The 21,789-nt window shown below is 42.3% G+C and overlaps 1 protein-coding gene and 1 non-coding gene across 3 annotated transcripts in view; both read left to right on the forward strand.

The window, feature by feature from the left end:
• Positions 1–253: 253 nt before the first annotated feature.
• Positions 254–21,789, forward strand: part of CPNE3 (copine 3) — a 56,602-nt gene continuing 35,066 nt past the window's right edge. The window contains exons 1-4 of one of the 2 annotated variants that reach the window (XM_002710675.6): positions 254–373; positions 18,942–19,081; positions 19,348–19,527; positions 20,966–21,040. In XM_002710675.6, the coding sequence (XP_002710721.2) occupies positions 18,950–19,081; positions 19,348–19,527; positions 20,966–21,040 (387 nt within the window). In that variant the 5' untranslated portion in view covers positions 254–373; positions 18,942–18,949. Of the gene's footprint in view, positions 374–12,922; positions 13,015–18,941; positions 19,082–19,347; positions 19,528–20,965; positions 21,041–21,789 lie in introns of those variants that run through there. The other variant, XM_089335500.1, reaches the window with a different exon arrangement.
• Positions 6,961–7,084, forward strand: LOC127490865 (small nucleolar RNA SNORA52). Its single transcript, XR_007919256.2, has one exon. It is a non-coding gene; the product is annotated as a small nucleolar RNA SNORA52 (small nucleolar RNA).

Consider the following 21,789-nt stretch of genomic DNA (forward strand, 5'->3'; position numbering starts at 1 on the left):
TCTCTGCAACTCTGCCTTTAAAAGAAACTATAAATCTTAAGAAAAAATATATATGTTTTATTTTATTTTGGTGCCCTCAAACCATCAGCTTTAAAGCCTATACCCAAGTGCTGGTTTTCGGTAAACTCGAGTGACCCCTAAGGCGGTCTTGAAACATCAGCCAAACTAGTGGCTTTCAAGGCTGGCTCGGGCCGGAGTGGGTGGAGCCGCGGGAGGGGAGGTGGCCGGCGGCACGCCTAAGCCCCGCCCCAGGGCCCCGCCCCTCTGCCCGGACCGCCCCAGGTTCCTGTGAAGCCTGGGCCGCGCCGGCGACCCTGCGAACGCTGGCGGCCTGGTCCGCACCCTCGTTGGACTTACACCCCAGTCCCTGCACGTGAGTGCTCGACGCTCCCGGTCGCGGGGAGGGCGTGGCGTGGCCCCAGCACCCCACTGATTGCCTGAGGGAGAACAGTCCCTGATCGGAGAATCCGGGCCCCGCGGCTCGGCTCTGTGGGGCCCGCCTCGCCCTGGCGCTGAACCGCAAGCGCACCCTGGGACGCGCGGGAGCCCTCCAGCCGCCGCACCGGAGGGCTGAGGCCTGACGAGGCCGTCGACTCCGGGAGCAGCCGGGGCTCGGCCCTCAGCTCCGCGCCGCGAGGCACCGCCCGGGCCTGCGGTCTCGCACCTGATCGGGCGGTGCCCGAACCTGCCGGCCTCCCGGGGCGGGGAGCGGGATGGAGCCGCTGCCAGAAGCTCCTGGCGAACGAGTGCCCAGATGCAGGGGGCGCTCTTCGGAGCCGCCCCAGGAGGAGCTGCCGAGGTGGGGAGGGAAAGGGTGACTGGATTTCGGGGAAGGCAGCGACGTTGTGAGAAGGCGGATCCTAGCAGCTCCTTTTCCTGCTCCGGGTTCCAAAATCTGTGCAGTGTTTGGGGAGTGGAGGAAGTACAGTTGGATTAGTTTTGCGTGCCAGAACCTCAGGGACCGAACAAACCACCATTAATATTGCACTTGGTGATTACCTGCAACTTCTGCTTTTCTTTGTTATCTTCTCACGCTGCCTTTGTATCGAATACTCAAATGGGCGAAAGGGGGGGACTGAACAGCGACTATTGATTACGATGTTCCACAGCATCTGTGCTGTACATACAGAAGTCAGCTCACTTAAGACACACAACCACACACTTTACTGGTATGGTTATTCTGTTTCATACTCAGGAGAGCCAGGCGGAATAATTTGCCAAATCAACCGGAGGTCATAGGGTTAGAGTTGGAATCCATGTCTGTCTGATTTTAGGGCACATGCTCAATGAATTAGCATAAAAGACCATTATTCTTTGGTGTAAATTGGAGACTAGGTTTCCAGTCTATGCTGGGAGCTGGGTTAGCTGTGTGACCTTCAGCACATACTTATCCTTTAAGGGCCTGGTTCTGTGTTTGTGAAATGGAGATAAAAATTCCTCGATGGCTGTTAGGAGGATCAAATAAGATCATATGTATAAAACACTTAGAAAAGTGCTTGGCACATAGTGGTAAGCTATATATAGCTACATGCATTGTGCTGGGGTCATTCATTGGACTCCACTGACTCCAACTCCTGAGTGCTGCTGGTCAGAGCCACATAGAACTCTGTGCAGGCCTAGCACCTAGGTTGAGGGAAGAGCCAAGGACAGGAAAAGACAAGGGAACTGACAACAGAGAACATATGATTGCACATAGGGGGACACAAATAGATGTCTCAGGCACTGAGCTGTGGTGCTGAAGACTACTCTTTGCCTTTGTGAAAGTTTTTAAAAAGACAGCTCCTTTTGGCTGATGAGCTGGAAAAATGCATCCCACCTACTCTGAAACGTCAAAGGGATGGTTCTGTGGGACTAGGCCCTAGTGAAGCTCTTTGCCTGTGAGGTGAAACTGAGTTTCAAGAGCTCGCAGCTTAAAAGGTGCCTGACACCAACCTCACAATGTAATGTGTAGTTCTCTTCAGGATTTCTCTTCTCAGGTCTGGTCTCTGAGGAAGAGATTCCAGGATGGGGAAGATAATTCTTTGTCCCAAAGGGTTGCTTAATGACCAGACACCTCTCCTGATTCTATCACTGTGAATGCCTCATAGGCAATCATCTCATTTTCACGTAGACATACACCTATTATACATTTTAAAATATTTTAAAATATGCCACAATGCTTTTAATGCTATCATGCCTGCCCTATTTCATTTGCAGCATCTGTCCAGATACACAGTTCATACTGTACCCCAGCTGCTATCAATCCTCCGTATATCTTTATAGGTGATTTTCTTAACCATCTTCCTTTTTTGGTATTGTCACTGGGCTTTTTTTTCCCACAACTAAAAAAAATTCTTTTTATTAAACAATCTTTTTTAAAAAAATTTTTTATTTGAATGACAGAGTTACAGAGAGGTAGAGGCAGAGAGAGAGGTCTTCTATCTGCTGGTTTACTTCCCAATTGGCTGCAACAGCTGGAGCTGGGCTGATCTGAAGCCAGGCACCAGGAGTTTATTCCAGGTCTCCAACACGAGTGCAGGAGCCTAAGGACTTGAGTCATCTTCTACTGCTTTCCCAGGCCATAGCAGAGAGCTGGATCAGAAGTGGAGCAGCCAGGTCTTGAACTGTTGCCAGCACTGCAGGCTCCAGCTTTACCCACTGTGTCACAGCACTGTCCCGCAAAGCATTCTTTAGTCAGTGGAAGCATGCCTGTCAGCAAAACAAACAAACAAAAAAAACATTAATTTTGGATGTGAAACATGATTATGTGACATTTTGACCTCCTGAGGTTTACAGTGGGCCACCACTGCTTATCATAGCATGATATTTCAAGTGGCACTTCCACTGGTAGTACTCAGCAAGTGTGAGCATTCTTTTAAGAAACCCACCATTACCTTCACCTTGTAGTGGGGCTTCCTTCCCACCAATATTTTCCCTTTATATTCTTGCTTATGTTGATTGCTAATGAGATTAAAATTCAAACAATTAGGTCGAATGCTTGGTTGAAAATTTGTTAAAAGATTGGTTCATAAGGAGGTTTACATTTCCATCTGAAAGTGAATTATCGTAGATTTTATTTAACTATACCATGTAAGTTTCTAATAGTGATAATCAAAAGCAGATATTATATGTATACATTTTGATAAGATTCTGATAACTACATTTAAGCTGAGTTCACTGACTTAAATGTATTTGAAGAAGCTTGGATAGGAAATGATATTGGTAGTTTTTTGGAGAAGCTATTTATGAATTGTAACTTTAAAAGCATTGAAGTTAGTCTGTGTAATGGTCAAATTTGCCAATATGCATTAGGAAGTTAGCATATTCATATCCCCATACAAAAGACTAGAAGATACTATGTAACCTGTTTAGTAAATAATTTTGAAATGTACTTTTTTAAAAAGGATATGTTATGTCTAGTTCCTGTGGGAATTGTCAAAGCAACACTGTGGTTGCAAAATGCATTGTCATCAGACTACCTCAATTTCCTGAGCTTTTATGGTCTCTGTTGACCAAGCCTGTAAACTTCAAGGTGAAAGCCAGCAAGCCTTAAAACAGCTATCTGCAACTGTAAAGAGGAACTTGCCTGTTCACATTTTCACAATTTTGAAAAAGAAGTGAAAATCAAAAACATGTTTCCCCATGGTGTTATCAAAAGAAGTTTCTAAAAATATCTAAAGCTACAGCCCACCTTCAATATATCTTGTACTGCTTTCATTTTCTCATTAGCACTCACCACCACCTAACATCCCATGTGCTTTACTTCTTTGTCTTTCCTACTGTCGGTCTCCCTTCAGTGTAACCTAGTGGGGCCCAGTGATATTTGTTTTGTTCATTGCTCCCCTGCACCTGAGAGAGGTGGGCCCTGTGGGAGTAGACTTACATGATGGAGATGTTACTAGTTTTAATGAAGTAAAATGTACCCAAGAGGGGTGCCCTTTGAGTTTGGCAGAGCTGGGGGTAGTCAATATTACCTGGTAGGGTCCACTCCACTTTGTCTTTACAGCAGCCTCATTTTGTTTTTAGATAATCCCAGACACCAGGTTAAAAGGTAGGAATAGGGTAGGGAGGCAGAGTATGGTTTGAGTAGGTGTGTGTCTGCATAGGTCCATAAGTGAGAGTGCTTTTCAGTAAGAAGAGGGAGGAATAGCTTCAGAGTTCTATAGGGGAGGGAAGTTAGGTGAAAGGAGAGGCCGTCCACAGAAAATTTCAATTGGGCTAAGCATTAGGGCTTCCAGGGAAGAGATCTGTTTCTTAACAGAGCTAAAGGGAGGAGTTTCACCCAGTCTAAGTGGACGTAGGCGGAGAGTTTAGTTAGAGCCTGTTTTAAAATTCCATTCTTCCACCCCTTCTACTTTTCCTGAAGAAGGGAGAGGGTAAGGAATGTGAAAATGCCATGAGATATGAAGAGAGGTGGATACTAGTTGAGTAATTTGAGAGGAAAACTCTGGCCCATTGTCTGACTGAATGGAAGCAGGTAATCTGAATCTTGGGATAATATCATTTAATAATAGAGTGGAAACGGTGGACACTCTTTTGTTAGTAGTGGGGAAAGCTTCCACCCACCAGGAGTAGGTGTCCACAATCACCAGAAGGTAACGTGCTCGCCTAACTGGTGGCATATGGGTGAAGTCAATCTGCCAGCCCTCTCCTGGGGGGGTGATCCATGGGCCTGATGAGTGGGGAATGGGGGCCCTGATATTAGAATTGGGGTTAGCAGTTTGACAGATGCTACACATCTGAGATATGCTATGCAAAGTCTCTCATATGGCAGGAGTTAGATATGTGTGTGATCTCAGGAAGTGAAGAAGAAAATTTGAATTTGAGAGAGAGAATAAGGTTTTTTTAGAAAAGTAGTTTGGAGAAAAAAAGGGAGTATTAGCTTTTCATCTAGAAACCACCATGAGTCCTTTCTAGATGCCCCTTGTTGGAAAAGAGTTGCATATTGGGGCCTCCTCACACAGGGCACCATAAGTGTTAGGAAAAAGGCACAGAATAGAGAGGAGGCAGTGTACGAATTTACAGCGAGACCGAATTTATTCAGAGAAAATGGATTTGTAGAGGTGGTGACCAACTGCCCTGTGCACATTGATGAAACACGTGGCAGAAGGCCCTGACCCCCAAGGGCTGAGCCTTTTTATACTTTAGAAGGGCTACAGAGGGGGGTGGGGGTAGGGGGCAGTAGGCAGAGGTGAATTCCTGGAACTGGGCAGAGCCTTGGGAACCTGGAAAAGAATGCAGGGTGGGGTATGAAGGCCTTGGGTGTGAGACCTGATTGAGATCCAGGGCCAGGAGTCAATTCCAATGTCTATCTGTCTTTTGGGCAGTGAGTGAGAATGGCTGAGGCTTATGTCTTTGTTCCATCAAATAGGCTGCTTGGGAAGGGAATTTTCCAAAAAGGTAAACAGTTGAAATAAATGTACTAAGCAACCATGAAATGACTACTCTTGAAGTCAGGAAGTATTTCAGCATCGCAGCCATCTTTGCCTAATATATAATCTGTAAACCTTGAGAATTAAAGCGCCTGTAGTTGTCCCAGCTTTAAACTAAAGGGATTTTTATCACTTTTGCATTATGAACTAGAGAGGAGCACATAGTGACAGGGTATGTTATGACTGTCTTGCCCAATTAAATATTATGTATATCCAGTTAAAAAGTGAAGAAAGAGAGCCTGGTTTTGGAAACCGCGCTGGGGTGTAGTGGGTACTAAGGCAGGCGAGACGTTCTGATGGCCAGTTCATCACCCGAAGGTAAAAGGTTCTTAAAGTGGTCTGAGCGGAATAAGAACCCTGAGGGACATTAGTCTAAGCAAGTTTATGTGCTTTAATGTACAGTCCATTCTGCCTGCTGCATAGCTGGCCAGCCACTTAGTAGTGAGTGCTTATCATTTTAAAACTTCTTCAACAGAGCATACTGAAATTTCCACTTGTGGGATGCAGCTCTGGCTTTAATTGAGGATAAAAGATGCTTCATTTTGTAGATATGTACTTTCTAGCCAACTTTGCCATGATGGAAGTTTCATAAAGTGTGTAAATATTTAGATATTATCACTGCTTCTAATTTTTGTTAACACCTCACTAAGTGAACCTGTAATGAACTGTTCACTTGATAGGCTTGGAAATATAATCGGGGACATTTCTAAAATGTGTATGCAGTGGCCAAGGGATTAGAAAAATGTAACCTGAAGCACATATTAAGTAAACTCCATTGCCTGCTATGAATCATGGAATAGACCTTTATATCTTAAAAATTATTTGGAGAAATTAAGGAAGGAGTCTTAGCTGATTGCTCATTTTGTAGCAATAAGGACAAGATAAAAGTGCCCATACTTGAGCTTATTTTTGAAGTAAGAGTGATCATGTGTCAGCACTTTCATAGTAATAGCTTCTTTCCCCAATTCTGATGTCTAAGTGTCAGCAACAGTATCACTACTGAGATATTACTCAGTATAGTTCAAGAATTTGAAACTTTTTTTCTTTAAAGCATGACCAAAAGCTGATTCTTTTGCTACTGGGATATATACGAACTCTTCATAATGTGAGATTCTTTGGATATTAGTAAGGCTTTCTTCCTCATCACGTTGCATATACTTGATGGACTGGTCCTGTGCTTTCTTTGTTGAAGTACATTGTTTTTTTCAAGTCATCTGGGACTTTAGTAACAATTTCAAACAAGAGCATCTAACTAGTCAGGAATATCTAGGTTTGTATTTTTGCTGATAGTGGGAAATAGAGGCTGAGTTTGGAAAACTTTATCCTTTTCTTTCCATGTATCCTCTTGATTATGAAATATGGTGTTTTCAAGAATAAAAAAAGACAAAAAAAGGAAATATGGTGTTTTCTATGAAATTTTTAAAGTTATTTTTTTAAAAAATGATTTATTTATTTGAGAGGCAGAGTTAGAGAGAGAGAGAGAAGGAGAGACAGAGAGAGAGAGAGAGAGATCTTCCAGCTGCTGTTCACTCCTCCAGTGGCCACAACAGGGTCCATCCTAATCTCTGCTGGCCAGCCTGGTTTCGCTTGTGGACCAGAGCACAATGGAAGCCTCACCCTAGCCTGTGAGCAAGGCTTCGGTGTGCTCAGGCTATGGACACATCTATGTGACTTGAAAAAGAAGAAAGAGAAAGAAAAAAAGCGAATGAAAGAAAGATGAGAAAAAGGAGAAGAGAAAAGAAAAAGATAGAAAATTAAAAAATGAAAAAAGAAAAAGAAGGGAAAAAATGAAAAACAAACAAACAAAAACAAAACACAGCTGTAATAACTGGGGCTAGGTCAGGAGGAAGCCAGAAGCCAGGAGCTTTTTCTGAGTCTCCCATGTGGGTGCAGGGGCCCGAACACTTGCGCCATCCTCCATTGCTTTCCCAGGCCTATTAGCAGGGTGCTGGATTGGAAGAGGAGCAGGCAGGACTTGCACCAGTGTCCATATGGGATGCTGGCGCTGCAGGCCATGGCTTTAACCCTCTGAACTACAGCGTAGGCCCCTCTATTATATTTTTTTAAAGTCTTTTAGTACCACTTCTTTTTAAAAAAAGTTTTTTTATTTATTTGAAAGGTGGAATTACAGAGAGAGGGAGAGGATGAAGGAGAGAGGGAGAGAGAGAGAGAGAGAGAGAGTCCATCTGCGAGTTTACTCCCCAATGGCTGCTTGGCCAGGCACAAGCCAGGACCCCAGAGCCACATTCAGGGCTGCACATACTGGCAGGGGTCCCAGCACCTAGGCCACCATTCACTGCTTTCCCAGGCCATTAGCAGGGAGCTGGATTGGAAGTAGAACAGCAGAGACCTGAACTGGCACTCATGTGGGATGCCCGTATCCTGTTGCACCACAACTCAGGCCCCTAGTATCACTTTTTAACAAATTCCATCTGCACTAATTAAATTAGAATCATAGAACATTAACTGGAAGAGACTTAACTGTTGAAGAAACAGCGCTAGAGAAGTTGCAACATTTGTCCATATGCCAACCATTCTGTTGTGACTGATAACAAAACAGGAGTCTATTTTTTTTTTTTTTAATTTTATCTATTTATTTGAGAGGTAGAGTTACAGTGAGAGGGAGAGTCAGAAACGTCTTCTATCTGCTGGTTCACTCTCCCGAATGGCTGCAACGGCCAGAACAGGTCTGATCCAAAACCAGGAGCCAGGATCTTCTTCCGGGTTTCCCACATGGATGCAGGGGCCCAAGTGCTTGGGCCATCTTCTACTGCTTTCCCTGGCCATAGCAGAGAGCTGAATCAGAAGAGGAGTAGCCACAGCTAGAACCAGTGCCCATATGGGATACCAGCGCCACAGGCAGAGGATTAACCTATTGCACCACAGCACCAGCCCTTAGAGTCCAGTTTTTGTTTTGTGTTGTTTTTAAAGATAGAGTGACAGAGAGAGGTAGAGACAGAGAGAGAGGTCTTCCATCCGCTGGTTCACTCCCCAGATGGCCGCAATGGCTGAAGCTGCGCCGATCGGAAGCCAGGAGCTTCTTCCGGGTCTCCCACATGGGTTCAGGGGCCCAAGGACTTGGGCCATCGTCTACTGCTTTCTCAGGCCATAGCAGAGAGCTGGATTGGAAGTGGAGCAGTCAGGACTAGAACCAGCGCCCACACGGGATGCCGGTGCTTCAGGCCTGGGCTTTAACCCACTGCACCACAGTGCCGGCTCCTAGTTTTTAATGTTTAAGTTATTTAGTTGAGAGTCAGAGACAGGGAAAGAGAGCTCTCATCCACTGCACTTACCAAATGCCTGCAGTGGGTGGGGCTGGAACAGAGTCCAAGCTTTAAGCCAGGAACCCTTCCTAGGTCTCCCACATATGTAGCAGAAAGCTAATCACTTGAGCCAACACTGTGTCTTCCAGAGTTTGCATCCTTAGAAGCTGGAAATCATGAACCGGAGCCAGGAATTGAACCCAGATACCCTGATGTGGGATTTGGGCATCCCAACTGTCTTCTTAACTGTTTGGCCAAATGCCTACCCCAGCGTCCAGTTTTTTAAACTCCTCATCCTTCCTGTCTGTCCCTTTCTCACATGCAAAGAAATCATGCCCTTTATCTGTTTTATGTTCTTTTATGCTTCACCTAATTCAGTATCCTGCTCTGGGATAGTATCTGAGTATCTGGGATAAAAAAGACAATCTTGGCATCACTTTCTTATGAAGTACAGGACAAGGTCTGTTTAAATCCCTTTAATGTAAGTGCTTGGCAACTAAGTGCAGTAGATTCCTGAGAATGAGTGTTGTGACTTTAAGGTAGTCCTGAACTACTTGTGCAGTGGACCTGTGCAGTAGACTAGCAATAATATGCTTAGCCTTCAGTAATTTACAATCTAGTGGACTATCTTCTGGAGGACGAACTGCTATCACATAAATATAAACCATTCCAGTTCCTCTACTCCTTTGGCAAACTACTGTTATCCTGGTTACATTTGTTTAAAAATAAATAAATAAATCTTTAAAGTAAATAAGGAAGATATTACTGTTTGCCTTCTCAAATTATAAAGGTCTTATTTCATTATTTGTGTCAGACTGAATATTACATTTGATATACTAAGTAATAAGCCATAAGGAAATCCATTAGAGAATGTTACTGTTAGACTAAGTAATAGTCAGTGGGAGAGTTGAGTCCTCGGGGCACTGGGCTTGACCAGGAGGAAACTGGACTCCTGCCCTGGTGTTGCCCTTTACTAGCTTGGTGACCCTGGGTGAGTAACTTGAACTTTTTTGAAACAAATTCTTTTTTCTCTCCTAGTATACACTGTGCATTGTTTTGAAAATTAGTGATGTTCTGAAAATTATCTACATATTCTGGGGCAATCGAAGCAGGTACTTGAGTGTTTAATGTTAGAGTCATAGATAGAACATAGGAAACTCTTAGCATTTAGTATTCCTTTGTCCCATGGAACTCTCAGGGTTTTTGTAAATTGGAACACTTTGAAAGTTGTAAAAAAACAAAAAAACTGTCCACATGTATAGAATAATTGTCTTTCTTCCTATTCTTGCCACTCCTTCCTCTCCTACTTGCTTAAGTGTAAGGAGAAAAATCCAGCAGTCAGTGGCAGCATGTACTTACATTGTTTTATAATGAAGTATATAAATATACTTTTAAAAAATATATAGTGAAGTATATAAGTTTTAATTTTCAGTGAAAGTAGAACTCTCTTCCAGGGACCTTCTTCTGCCTCAAGAGTACTTTGGTGGCACCCTGCCTTTACCACATAATTTTATGCTGTTGTTTATTTGTATGCTAGGTACTTGTTTTGCTTTTGCCCCATCCTCTGCTTTATAACACCTAAAGGTATTCATTAATAATTATTGAATGAATGGATCTCGCCACTATGATTACAATGAGCTATAAGGTGTTTTATGATTGTATCATGATCCCACTGACTTTCACATAGTGATGGGTACACAGTAATGTATACATTTTCCGCTTTACCTGGGACCTCCTAGTAATGTAGCAGCTCTTGGATTTTGGATAGGCTGTTTTTAGAAGGGGACACCTATTGCTGTTCTGAGAATGCTGTTTGAGAAACACTCATAGTGCGTTTACTGCTGATGTTGCTGGGCCTGTTCCAGCTGCCCCAAGGTTGCCCTTGCTGACTTTCAGCAGAGGCCATGTAGGATACATTGTGGAGTAGCAGCTGATGAATCATGCTGTAAGAATTAAAAGGAACTTCTAAAATTTTTTTTGAATGTAGACCAACTATCTCATTTTGTAGCTAAAGACTGAAGGAAATTTACTGAAGGCATTACTTAGTGGAACTAAATTCTTCCTCTGAATTGTTTTTGGACAAATAATGAGTCAGGGACACTAGCCTTGTCTCCCTTCCCCCATGCACCAAGTACACCAACTGGAAAGGTAAACAAGGGGCCTGTGCTCTGGCAGCTGGTTAAGCTACCTCCTGCAATGCTGCCATCCCATGTGGATGCTAGTTATGCTCCTGGCTGCTCCACTTCCCAACCAGCTCCCTGCTAATGTGCCTGGGGAAGCAGTCCTTGGGCCCCTGCACCCATGTGGGAGACCCAGAAGAAGCCCAGCCCTGGTGGACCTTTGGAGAATAAACCAGTGGATGGGAGATCTCTTTCTCTCTGTCTCCTTGTCTGTCTCTGTGACTCTGCCTTTCAAATAAGTAAATAACATCTTAAAAAAAGTAAACCCTTTTTATTTATGTATATTTTTATTATTAATTTATAATTATTTATTTCCTAAATTTTCTATAATCAAGGTTGTTTAACTTTGGTTGTATAAATCCAAAGTTGGGTGCTTTATGTTCTACTGCTTAAAAATAAATCATCTATTCTGAGACAATCAATTAAAATGTTCAAGTAGTTGAGAAAATAATTGTTATAATTCATGGATTATCTAATATATGGTGAGTATGCTGGAAACCTACCCTTGCCAGGTAACTTTGTAATCTCCATTTTATAGATGAGGAAATCTAGTTTTAGTTGGATAATTTGGCAAGGGTGAAACTCCAAAATAAATGACAAGAAATTTGAGCCACACATATGGGCTCTGAAGTTATCACTGTTTCTGCTACAAATAACCGGTGCCAGATGTCATCATCTTCAGGAAGAAGAGGAAGCAGTGAGGCATGGTTGCTGTCTCAGCGTGCAGTACATGGACAGGGTGATGAGCAACATACAAGTAACAATAGTGGAAAGAAAATAGGATCGCAATAGCATGAGCAGTATCAGTAATAATTTTATGAAGTATTATTTGTAGTGGATCTTAAGGAGCTTAGATGCCCAGGTATGCTGGGGACAGATGTGGGCAGGACTATGAATTCTAGGCTTGGCTTATTGGCCTACAGTAGACCCTAGATAGCCAGTAATGACTTTTTTTTTTTTCAATCAAGGGTGATGAAATCATGATGTGAATGGAGAGGCAATGGCAATGGAAAGGCCCTTTAAAAGACTACTACAGTAGCAAGTAGGGTGGGGAGACCTAAGAAGGATTGTGACTATGGATGTAGGGATGAGTCTGCATCTCTGTTTGAGAGAGATTTGAGGTTACAGTAGGCAGAATCTCTGTGACAGCTCTACTGAATAAATCTTAGAGTAGGTTGAGTAGGTTTAAGGGGTGACAGAAACAAAGGAAGGTGATAAGCTTCAGGATTTTCAAATGGACATGGGTGACCTGTGTCTTAAATTTTACACATCAGGCCCCACTTCAAATATTGTCTTAATTTTCCATTTCTTTGAATTATTTATATTATGATGTTGAGTCAGAAAGTTAGGGTTACTGAGAGAATGGTGATATGTTTAGCATTTCTAGAAATTATTTGCATTTCAGATAAATTTGAACCAAAGGATTTTCCATTATGTCATCTATATTATAGGGAAGCTCCTGTTTAATCTAAGAACTATTTCTGTCTTGTCTTTCTGCTACCTTACTCTTTATTAATTTTTTTTTTTTTATTTGGGAGAGAGCACTCCCACCCACTAATTCAGTTTGCAAATAACTGCAATAGGCTGGGCTGAAGTCAGGAGCCCAGAATGCAATCCAGGTCTAACATGTGGATGTACCACTGCCTCCCAGGGTCTGCATTAATAGGAAGGAAGCAGTAGCCCCAGTTGGTATCTAACCCAGGCACTCTCATGGAGGACTTGGGTATCTTAGTCAAACCCTTAGCTGACTGGCTAAGCATCTGTCCTTCTTCCTACTTTTGGGGGACCAAAATATATAGACTCATTCTTTAGATACTCATGCATTCATTCATCTCCCTGGTCACTCATTCTACTCAAATTTATTTTCTTCATTCAGAGGGTACAAAGCATGTTTTATTTTCTCCATCCTAGTTTGTGGATAAGATATCCTTTTTTTTTTTAATTGTACATCATGTACTGGATAATTACATAGAAAGGGAATGAAAAGAGCAACTTCATGAATGTTGCTATTAACAAGACTCCAAACTTGGATGTTTATATAATTTTTTTCATTTGCCATTCAGCCATACGGGTTTCCAGAGGAAAATGAGGCTGTAGCCAGAGTCATTTTCAAGGAAGAATGCTGCTAATAGAAGAAACTTATTTTCTGGCAGCAGTGTGGTAATTTAACTGTCAAAAATTGGTTACATAATTTGCTCTGCCTGGCATGTTGTTTTGGTAGCTTTTGTATGAACATTTTTAGGAAAAAATAATGCTTTTGTGATATGTTATGTCTCTTTGCTGTGAGAGTGACTTTGCACATAAGTATCTGCTTCATTGTCCCCATGGTTGGAAATGTGAAGACTCCTGGTTTCTGGTGGAAGATTCTCTACATGGTGTTCTGCATGAGCTTTAGCAATCCTTACTATTCTGTGTCGTTCACAGGATGTTGCATCATGCTTGGTGCTGCTGACATGCCACTTATGACACTTTGAACTACCTTATGCAAATGAAAAATATAACTAAACATTTATTCTACTCATTATTCTGTGTTAGATACAAAAAGTAAGGTGCCTGGCACACAGTAGATGTGCAAGTATACTTATAGTACCTCCACTTTTACTAATGAAGAAATCAAGATGCAGGGAACTGAAGTCACTTATACGTGGTCCCACAGCTAACACTGGATGCAGGATTCAACACAGGGTTGTCTTAATTCACATTTGATCTTGTTGCTCTACTGTGGGGATATGTTAATATTAGCAGAAATTCTAAGGAGCAACTTGGTGTGGTTTGGAATAATCAGGGAAATTGTCATGGGATGGAATAATAATAAAAAATATGTAACATGGGATAGGTAAGGGAAGATCAGACCCTGGAGGCAAGCAGTTTGAAAATAATAATTATAAATAATAGTGATAATAAGCACCTGAGCCCTTAGCAAGCAGTAGGCACTGTCTAGCTATATTACCTCATTCAGTCTTCACAATAACACTTTGAGGTAGGTAGGGCCAGTTTCCTTCATGTTGTATATGAGGAAATCCAGAGGAAACAGAGAGGTAGGGGATCTGGCCTAAATTCATGCCTTAAATAATGGTATCCAGATGAGAACTCAGGCACTTTGTCCCTACAGCCTGTGATATGGGGCAGTGAACAGGAAGGGGCTAGTCAAGGAGGTGGGGGTACTTCAGGGCTGAGTAAGTAGATGTAAAAAAGGGGAAAAGTGATTATACATAGAAGGTGAGGGGCAAGGGATATTGGGGTATTGGTCTGGGGAGTCTTAGATACCAACCAGATATCTGAAGTCGTGAGATTTAAGGTCAAAGAAGAAGTAAATGTAGACAAAGACCAGGTGGTGATACAGCCTTAAAGGATGTTTATAGTTTTTCAAATGGGATGGAAAATCCAAAGAAGAGATTGAGAAGGAGGTCCTGGGGTCAGTATGGCAAGGACTTCATGGACATGGGCTTCAGATGAACTGTTCTGTCTTTTCTGTGTTTCTCTGTTTTGTGATGATTCCTCCTTTTTATTTTTTTCCCAAGGTTGATTTATTTATTTGGCAGGCAGAGTTAGAGAGAGAGAGATCTTCCATCTGTGATTCACTCCCTAAATGGCTGCAAAGGCTCAGGGTGGGCCAGGCTGAAGCCAGGAGCCTGGAGCTCCATCTGGGTCTCCTATGTGGGTGGTAGGGTCCCAAGGACTCAAGCCATCTTCCTCTGCTTTCCCAGGCACATTAGCAGGAAGGTAGATTAGAAGTGGAGAAGCGGAGACTTGAACCCATGCTCATATGGGAGGCTGGTATTGTAGGCGGTGGCTTAATTTGCTGCACCCCAATGCTGGCCCTGATTTCTCCTTTCTACCAGTTTTTTTTCTTGCATTTTGTTTTGTTTTTAGCATTTCAACTTTTTTATAAATCAAAGTTAGGAGGGACAATTATTATAGTAATTAACAGAAATGCTCTCTAATATTGTAGGCATGTACTTCAGAAAAGAATAGCTAATATTCTGAACTGGGTGGTATGAAGACTTGCTAATTTTTGGTCCTGAATTCTCTATCTTATTATTATTTGATAAAGAGACATTATAGGTATCATGTGAGAGTGTTTTAACTTGTGAGACACTACAGAACTAGAAGAGATTTGACAGGTGACTTCTTCTTTTAAAGCTTTATTGATTTGTTTCAAAGGTAGAGTGACAGATGGAGGGGGAGAGACAGGGAGAAATCTTCCATCCTCTGGTTCACTTCCCAAATGGCTGCAATAGCCAGAGCTGGGATAGGCCAAAGCCAGGAGCCAAAACTCTAGGTTCTTCCACGTGGGTAGCGGAAACTCCAGTATTTCGGCCACGATCTGCTGATTCCCAGGCGCTTAACAGAGGGCTAGATCGGAAGTGGAACAACCAGGATTTGAACCGGTTCTCCAGCTTGGAATGTGGGCATCACAAGCTGTGGCTTAACCCAGTATACCACAATGCCCATCCTGATGGGTGACATTTTAAAGAGAGCCATTTCACCCTGTTGTGCCCAGTTTGAGAACTTACAGTAGCACTGTTAGCCACCCGCTACATCCTTCAGGCTGGCTCTCCAGGTACTAAACTTACCCTCTCTGTACGTCTAGCTTTGATTTCCCTTACCTAGATGCTCATGTCTGTGACACACAGTGGCTGAGGTGTCCCCACTGTCTTCCAATATCCTGCTCTTTCCTGCCTCTTTTGTCTCCCATGTTATTCTCAGAAGAATCCTTCTGAGCCCAAAGAGTGTTAAGTCTCACTCATGCTGTTAATTCTTTCTTTTTCAAGATTTATTTATTTATTTGAAAGGTAGAATTACACAGAGAGAGTGGTTTTCCACCTGCCGGTTCACTCCCCAAATGGCCAGGGCTGGGTTGGGCCAAAGCCAGGAGCCACGAGTCTCTTCTGAGTCTCCCACACAGGTGCAGGGGCTCAAGCACTTGCACCATTTTCTGCTGCTTTCCCAAGCACACTAGCAGGGAGCTGGATTGGAAGTTGAGCCGCTAGGACTTGAACCAGCACCCATATAGGATGCCAGAACTGCAGGTGGCTGCTTTACCCACTAAGCCACAGCACTGGCCCCCGCATTGTTAATTCTTGTCTGATTGCTCTTACCAGTCGGAGGGGAGGCCAGTTGCTGGAGTGAGTTTCATGGATTCTTTTCCTCAGCTTAGTATAGAAATAAAAAGCCGGAAACAATTTGCAAAGAGGCAAACTTTTATTTGACAGAAAAGTGTCTGGTTCAAAAGGAGACCAGGTGGAGTGCCCGAATGGGACACTGGCTTAGAGGAAGTGCCCAAAGTTTTTAAGGCATTATTATCTGTTCGTTGGATCATTCTACTGGGGGTGCCCATTGGAAGGGGATTTCACATGCATATGTTGGTTGGCTTGGAGCTCACGGAGATTGGTGGGGGGTGTCTCCTGGAGACAGCCTGTCTCCTGCTTAGGGGCTCAGCCCCCTCCTCTGCCAACTCTATGTGAAAGATTACAACCAACCTGGAGGAGTGATTTAAATCTGCAAGGTAACACAAAATAGCCTGGGTCTTCTGGAGCCAGGCTGGCTTTCCCCAGGGGCTCAGCCCTTTCCTCTGCCAGCTTTGGGTGAAAGATTGCAATCCCCCTGAAAGTATGATTTATGTGCTAAATCTATGTGCTACATAAGTAGCACAAGAAGCTATTAGAAGGGGAGATGCCTGTCGGTCTAGAGACAAGCTTTTCAGCCACAGCTGGCAGCCTCCATGTCACAGAACATTCTACCTATGTCTGAGGGACCAATAGACCCCCCTCCCAGTCCCACTGGATGGCCTCAACTGCTTCATTGATTTTTCCTTCCCCTGATATCTTTTGTACATATTGTCAGCATGTGCACTTAACCCTTTTGATGCATATTAAAATGGCACAAAACCAAACCAAATCACCACAACAAAAAACCTTTGACTTCATAAATGTATATAATAGGGGCCAGTACTGTGGCATAGCGGGTTAATGCCTAATCTTAAAGCGCCGGCATCCCATATGGGTGCTGGTTTGAGAGCTAGCTGCTCCACTTCCAAACCAGCTGTCTGCTATGGCCTGGGAAAGCAGTAGAAGATGGCCCAAGTCCTTGGGCCCCTGCACCCACCTGGGAGACCCAGAAGAAGCTCCTGGCTCCTGGCTTCGGATAGGTGCAGCTTTGGCCATTGAGGCCAACTGGGGAGTGAACCATCGGATGGAAGACCTCCCTCTGCCTCTCCTCTCTCTTTGTAACTGTGACTTTCAAATAAATAAATAAATCTTTAAAAAATAAATGTATATAATAGTTTTAGTTCTACTGTAATATCCCTGTGTAGGGGATTTAGGAAGCAAATAGGAATTTGTGAACTTTGTTTTCATTAAACAATAACTTCAATTGTTCTCTAAGTGAAGATGTATGTATAACATTGTTTTAAAAATGAATTTCTACCTATTGCTCCTAAGACCTAGCTCCTTAAATGCTAGTATTGATTTTTGACATACATAGATGATTGCTGCTGTTTTGACAGAATCCTTAAAAGAGTTTTTGTAAGATAGGAGTTGTTTTTGGACATTGCAAAAGAGTAATTCTTGATTTTTCAAACTTGATTAGTTATTTTATATAGGACAGAAATCATACCGCTATATATAGAATGAGTTTTGGATTCTTTCCTGTTGCCCTAGAATTTCAGCTAAATCTCAGTGGAGCAAAAGTGATTAAATACTGCACATTTTAAGGGAGGGAATAACTTACCACCGTAGAACCTGTTCTACCACCATCAACCTCCACTTCTAGAAGCAAATTAAGTGGACATCCAACTGGTAATGCAATGCCTTGTGTCTGTTGGTGACACCTGTACTCCCTTCCTCTTCCTTAGGTTTTAGAGAGGAAAGTGGCCCAGCCTCAATGCTGCATGCCTTCAGGAGGCCAGCCTGCATTTCTTAGCAAGTCCTGAGGAAAGATGGGTCATACCTATTTGCTGAATGCTCTCTGTTGAACAGTGACTTTGCCAACCTGATCCTCACTTTAGAATTTTCTAGGGAGCTAATGCCCGTTTTGCATCCTAAGCCACTTGAATTCAACTGTTATTTGGGGGTACAGCATCAGTAGCTTTGCATGCTCCCCCAAAGTGATTCCAATAAGCAGGCAAGATTGAGAACTCCTGCAGCAAAGTATGCAGAGTTGGGGGGTGGAGTGGGGTTGGTAAAGTGGAGAGGAGGGCTGTTTGGAGCCTTTTATTCCCCAGATTTAAATCTTCACCAAAATTCTTGGAAAGCAGAAAATATCCCACTCAATATCTTATCAAGTAAATGAATTAAAAATTTAATGCTATAGTTTAATGTTTTGTTTTGTGGTATAATGCTATGTTTACTTTTAAATGAGGGATTAAGATTCACTTGGCCTTTTTCTGAACTGTAAAATTTATGGTATACTGAAAAGATTGGTATATCTTAGTTGCCATCTTCAAAAGCTCATTTTACTGTCATACAATAAATGAGTTTTGTCAAAGTAGAATTTGACTGAAGCAACATCACTGAGATAAGCTATAAAACACCCACATCCCCAGGAGACACAGCACAGTCTCCTTCCAGCAAGTTAACTCTGTGAGCCCATTGTGACAATTTGTCTGTTTCCATTAGAATTGAGTGTGCTGCTTCTTTAGTGTGTTTTATTTTATTTGAGAGAGAGAGGGAGGGAAGGAAGGAGAGAAAGAGGGGAGAGGAAGAGAGAGAGAGGAAGGAAGGGAAGGAGAGATGGAGGGAGGAAGGAGAGAGGGAAAGAAGGAGGGAGGGGGTGCGGAGGGACAACTCCCATTCACTGGCTCAATCCCCAAATGCTTGTGGTGGCCTAGACTGGTTCATAGGCAAAGCTGGGAACCAGGAACTCAGTTCTGGTCTTCCATGTCAGTGGCAGGGACCAATTATTTGAGCCAGCATTGCTGCCTCCCAGCGTCTGCATTGGCAGAAAACTGGGAGTCAGAACTGGAGCTGGGAATCAAACTCTGATGTGGGCCTGTGGGTATCTTAACTGCTAGGTCAAATGACTGCTCAAAGGGTGCTTCTTAAAGACACAGTTTCACTTATTTTATTTCCTTGGTTTTCTCACAGCTCCAGAGATGGCTGCCCAATGTGTCACGAAGGTGGAGCTGAATATTTCCTGTGACAACCTTCTGGATGCAGATATAGGATCAAAGTCAGACCCTTTATGTGTGTTATTTTTGAATACGAGTGGTCAACAGTGGTATGAGGTAATACTAAATAGGTGATAAGCAGTATGATTTGTTCTTCTAACAATGTGAAGAATTTATTAAAATGTTAAAAATAAAGGATTCTTTCATCTATTACTGCAATTTTTGATCAAATTTGTCTTTGCTTGTGGGCATTTTCTATACACATATAGAAACTGCCTTTAATTGTCATGCCTGTACTTAATTACACTTAGTATATAAAAATGTTCAAATCCAAGTGTATCTTTGACCTAAAGAAATTGTTTTGTTTTGGGGGGTGGGTGTAGGTTGACCGCACGGAAAGAATTAAGAATTGCTTGAATCCCAAATTTTCTAAGACATTTATTATTGATTACTACTTTGAAGTGGTTCAGAAATTGAAATTTGGGATTTATGACATTGACAACAAAACAATTGAGCTGAGCGATGATGACTTCTTAGGAGAATGTGAATGTACTCTTGGACAAGTAAGTATAAATAGTTGCTGTATTCTCTTTTTTTAAAAAATAGGTGTTTATTGGTTTGATTTTAAAAGTTGAAAACCATGTAATCACCTTAAACACTGAGCTCATCTGTTAGTATGATTGGCACAAACATTATAGAGTATACCTTATTTTTCATAAGGGCAGAGACTATGTTTCTGACAAAGCCTGTAAACTCTTTTGAGCCATCTTCTCAGCCATCCTCTACTGCCTTCCCAGGCCATAGCTGAGAACTGGATCGGAAGTGAAGCAGCCAGGTCTTGAACTGGCGCCCATATGGGATGCCAGCAATGCAGGTGGCGGCTTTTACCTGCTACGTCACAGCGTCAGCCCTGCAACTTCTTTAATGTTCTGACACTTTTGACGCCCAACACCCCAACACCACCCCTTTACCTGGCTTGCTCTTTCTCAACCTTATGTGTGACAATTTAAACTTCATTCCCCCTGCAAACCTTCTCAGATCTCCTAGGCTAGTTTGGAGCTCTTCCCTCAGCTAACTCAACACTGTCTGCTGTTGCAGAAACATAGTAAAGTATGCTTACTGTAGTTGCTTATTATCTGTGTTCCTATTATATGACAAGAGCTGGTTCATCACCCACCGTTCCACTTCCTATCCAGCTCCCTGATAACATACCTGGGAAAGCAGCAGAAGATGGCCCCAGTACTTGTGTACCTGCATTCATGTAGAAGTACTGGATGGAGTTCCAGGCTCCTGGCTTCTGCCTGGCCCAGCCTCAGCCATTGTGGCCATTTGGGGAGCGATCCAGCAGATTGAAGACCTCACTCTCTGTCTTTCCCTCTCTCTTTCTGTAACTCTGCCTTTCAAATAAGTAAAAAAGCAAAAAGAAAGTATCTAGGTATACTATATAAGGAAGCACCGAAAAGTCCATGGAAAATGTGCATTATGTTAACACTGCATATAGTTGAAATTTTTGCTTCAAGATTGTCTTTTAATTCACTTTTCATGAACTTTTTGAAGTACCCTGATTATTTTAAGCAAAATGATATTTTGTAGAAGTTAGATATTGAAGTTATATGTCAGTAAAAAAGTAGAGTCCCATCGAACAAATGTTCTTGTTCAAATGTCCATATTTTACCTATAGTGATTTCTGTATTTGATGAAAATCTAGCCCTCTTATTCCATTAAGAGGAAGAAGTTAAACTTTGAAGTAGTTAGTTAAGAAACTAGTGGGTAGGGAGATTGTGTCTGCAGGGTGGGCTTCTTGGAAATCTTTTGCAATGAGTTTACATATATAGATGCATTTTAAGTGTCTTTATACTCTATATCTTTAAGGAATGGACTTAATGTTCCCATTTCTGATGATTTTAAGTGAACTTTATATTCTTTTTTTGAGACTATTCAGTTAAAATATTCACATGTTGAAGAAAAGTAGCTGTTCATATCACTTTCCAATTTTAACAGATTGTATCCAGTAAGAAGCTAACCCGACCACTGGTGCTAAAAAATGGCAAACTTGCTGGGAAAGGGAGCATTACGGTAAGGATAGGATAATTGTCTTTTATCTCAGAAGATTAACATAATTAGGACCTGCTGAAACTGTACGTATCAGACACATATTCTGTAGCTGTGCTTTATCATTTGATCTCAAATGTTGCATTCCATCCACCCTTATCTTACAGTGATCACACTATAGGGCTCACGTGAACAATGAGTGCCGCCAAACAGGAGAAAAATGCAGTGCGGCAATCCCTTCTTTCAAAAGTTGTTTAAGTTGCACGTAGTGATCTGGTGCACTTTGATAATACATGCTCTTCCTCCATGAAGTGTCAGTTAGAGAGAAATTGCGTAATAGTCTGAATGGATCAGTTTGGCTTCCAACATGACAGGAACTGTTCAGTCGATTTTATTCCAGGTGGAGGCCATGTTATGGCATGACCTTCCAATCTATAAACTCTTTACCATCATTTCTTTCTGTGGTTGTGCTCTGCTGCCCATCCTCCCATACAGATTTTTAATTTCTGATTTCTGGCTTGGGCAAACAAATACCTGCTCTGTCACAGTTTACATTTCAAATTATAGAATGCCGAGCTTTTCAATACCTTGTGTTCTAGAGTTTCCACCTAGATAACCATTGCCTTGAGGGATAATTTTCTAACTTTAACTCTGAGGATAGAAGATTCCTTGAGAGAATGTGTTCAACTTCTTGTGTTGCAAAGATACATTTCTGTGAACAGCTGTTTTGCCCTAGGTTAGATTTCTAAAGGCATAAGAAAATTGCCCTTGCT

The sequence above is a fragment of the Oryctolagus cuniculus genome, chromosome 6 (assembly GCF_051225735.1).
Source record: "Oryctolagus cuniculus isolate XC-2025 breed Fujian yellow rabbit chromosome 6, ASM5122573v1, whole genome shotgun sequence".
Taxonomy (NCBI): domain Eukaryota; kingdom Metazoa; phylum Chordata; class Mammalia; order Lagomorpha; family Leporidae; genus Oryctolagus; species Oryctolagus cuniculus.